The sequence below is a fragment of the Cyphomyrmex costatus genome, unplaced genomic scaffold (genome assembly GCF_001594065.2).
Source record: "Cyphomyrmex costatus isolate MS0001 unplaced genomic scaffold, Ccosl1.0 scaffold3269, whole genome shotgun sequence".
Lineage (NCBI taxonomy): Eukaryota > Metazoa > Arthropoda > Insecta > Hymenoptera > Formicidae > Cyphomyrmex > Cyphomyrmex costatus.
Window position 1 is genome coordinate 1490 of NW_017277417.1, and position 1645 is coordinate 3134.

Sequence of the window (1645 nt, forward strand, 5' to 3'; positions counted from 1 at the left end):
GCTTCTTTTTGACCTGATTCTTGAACGGAAGTAATTATTTTTGACAATGTCCACGAAACATCTCTAACTTTACGATAACGTTGTTTCGAAATAGAGATTATTTCTGATTCTGGTTTACCTATTCTTTTCAATCGATTATATTCTATAATTGCAATTTCACTAGCAAACACGGACGAAGGATCAAAATTAATTAAATGTAGTCCATCAAGAGATGTTACTCGAGATAATGCAACATAAACCTGACCGCAACTAAATACATTGTTACCTACATCCATAACAGCATTTTGCAAACTCAATCCTTGACTTTTATAAATAGTAATACCATAACTCAAAGATAATGGAAATTGTTTTCTAGTAACATATACTCTATCCATCACTGGAAACTTAACACTCACTCTTTCAATGAAATACTCTAAACCAGACGGTAAACGAACTTTTACCTTTTCTATGTAATCAGTAATTTTATCCTGTGAAACTAATACAACTGTAGCAATTGTACCATTTACAAGTCCCAAACTAGCATCAATATTACGTCTTATCATAACTTTCGCTCCAATTTTAATTGTAATTCGTCTTGATAGTCCAGCTGTTTTAGTATCATCGTCATCATTATTTGACAATATCTTTTCTACTTTTTTTTTCATATATGAAATACAATCAATCGTGTCTTCAGCAATTAAAAATATTTCTTTCGAAGTAATACGATTTAACATTGCAGCATTTAATTGATCACACATGTAATTGTTAGGTAATAAACAAACGGTAGATGTGAAATTATTAATGAAATCACATAATTCGTTCAATCTTGTCTCGAAAAACTCACCTTTGAAAGATATTTTTCTTTTTTCAAGAATATCGCAATCAGATGGTATTAACAAACCAACGCGAATTCTCGAAAGTAATTCACGATAAGATCCGTTTCCTTGCTGACGCATATTAATCGTCAATTCATCATAATCAAATAAAGTAGTCCATAGATTAGTAGCACTTAAAGAACCAAGATATTTACGAATTTTTTCTTCTGTCAAGTGTATAAAAGCAGGATCTTCATGTACAGGAGGTAACTGAAGCAGATCTCCAAATAAAAGAACGTGTTTTCGACCAAACCAACCATCGTCACAATCAGTAGTATTGTATATTTCACATAGTCGGAAGTTTATATACATCAAAAATATATTAGATATCATTGACACTTCGTCAATTACAATGAGACTAACATCTTTAAGATCTGTTCATAAAATTTTTAAAACATGATCAGCTAAAGGTTTATATTTAGGAGTACGACCATGTTCAACGGGTAATTGGAATAATCTGTGAGCTGTCAAACCATTTACATTAAATATATAACGCTTTTATAAAATGTGGTTTAAATAAAAAACAAATTTGTAAATTCAATAAGCGTAAAAACCACGCACAAGATCTATTTTGTGTTGACTTATTAAAGTCCGTATTTTATTGTTAAAATATAAGTTTATATTTATAATATAAACTTATATTTTAACAATAAAATACGGACTTTAATAAGTCCTCACAAAATAAATCTTGTGCGTGGTTTTTATGCTTATTGAATTTACAAATTTGTCATTTACATTAAATGCTGCCATACCAGTAGGTGCTGTTATAGCAGTATCTTTGTTGAGATTTT

At 29.8% G+C, this 1645-nt stretch overlaps 1 protein-coding gene across 1 annotated transcript; it reads right to left on the reverse strand.

Moving 5' to 3' along the window:
* Window positions 1–68: 68 nt before the first annotated feature.
* On the reverse strand, window positions 69–1640 carry LOC108775823 (ATP-dependent DNA helicase PIF1-like; the record flags this gene model as incomplete). Its single annotated transcript, XM_018542270.1, is given in 2 exon segments — window positions 69–1349; window positions 1590–1640. Coding segments are annotated over 2 exon segments (1332 nt in total), but the record flags the coding sequence as incomplete, so codon positions are not given.
* Window positions 1641–1645: the final 5 nt, after the last annotated feature.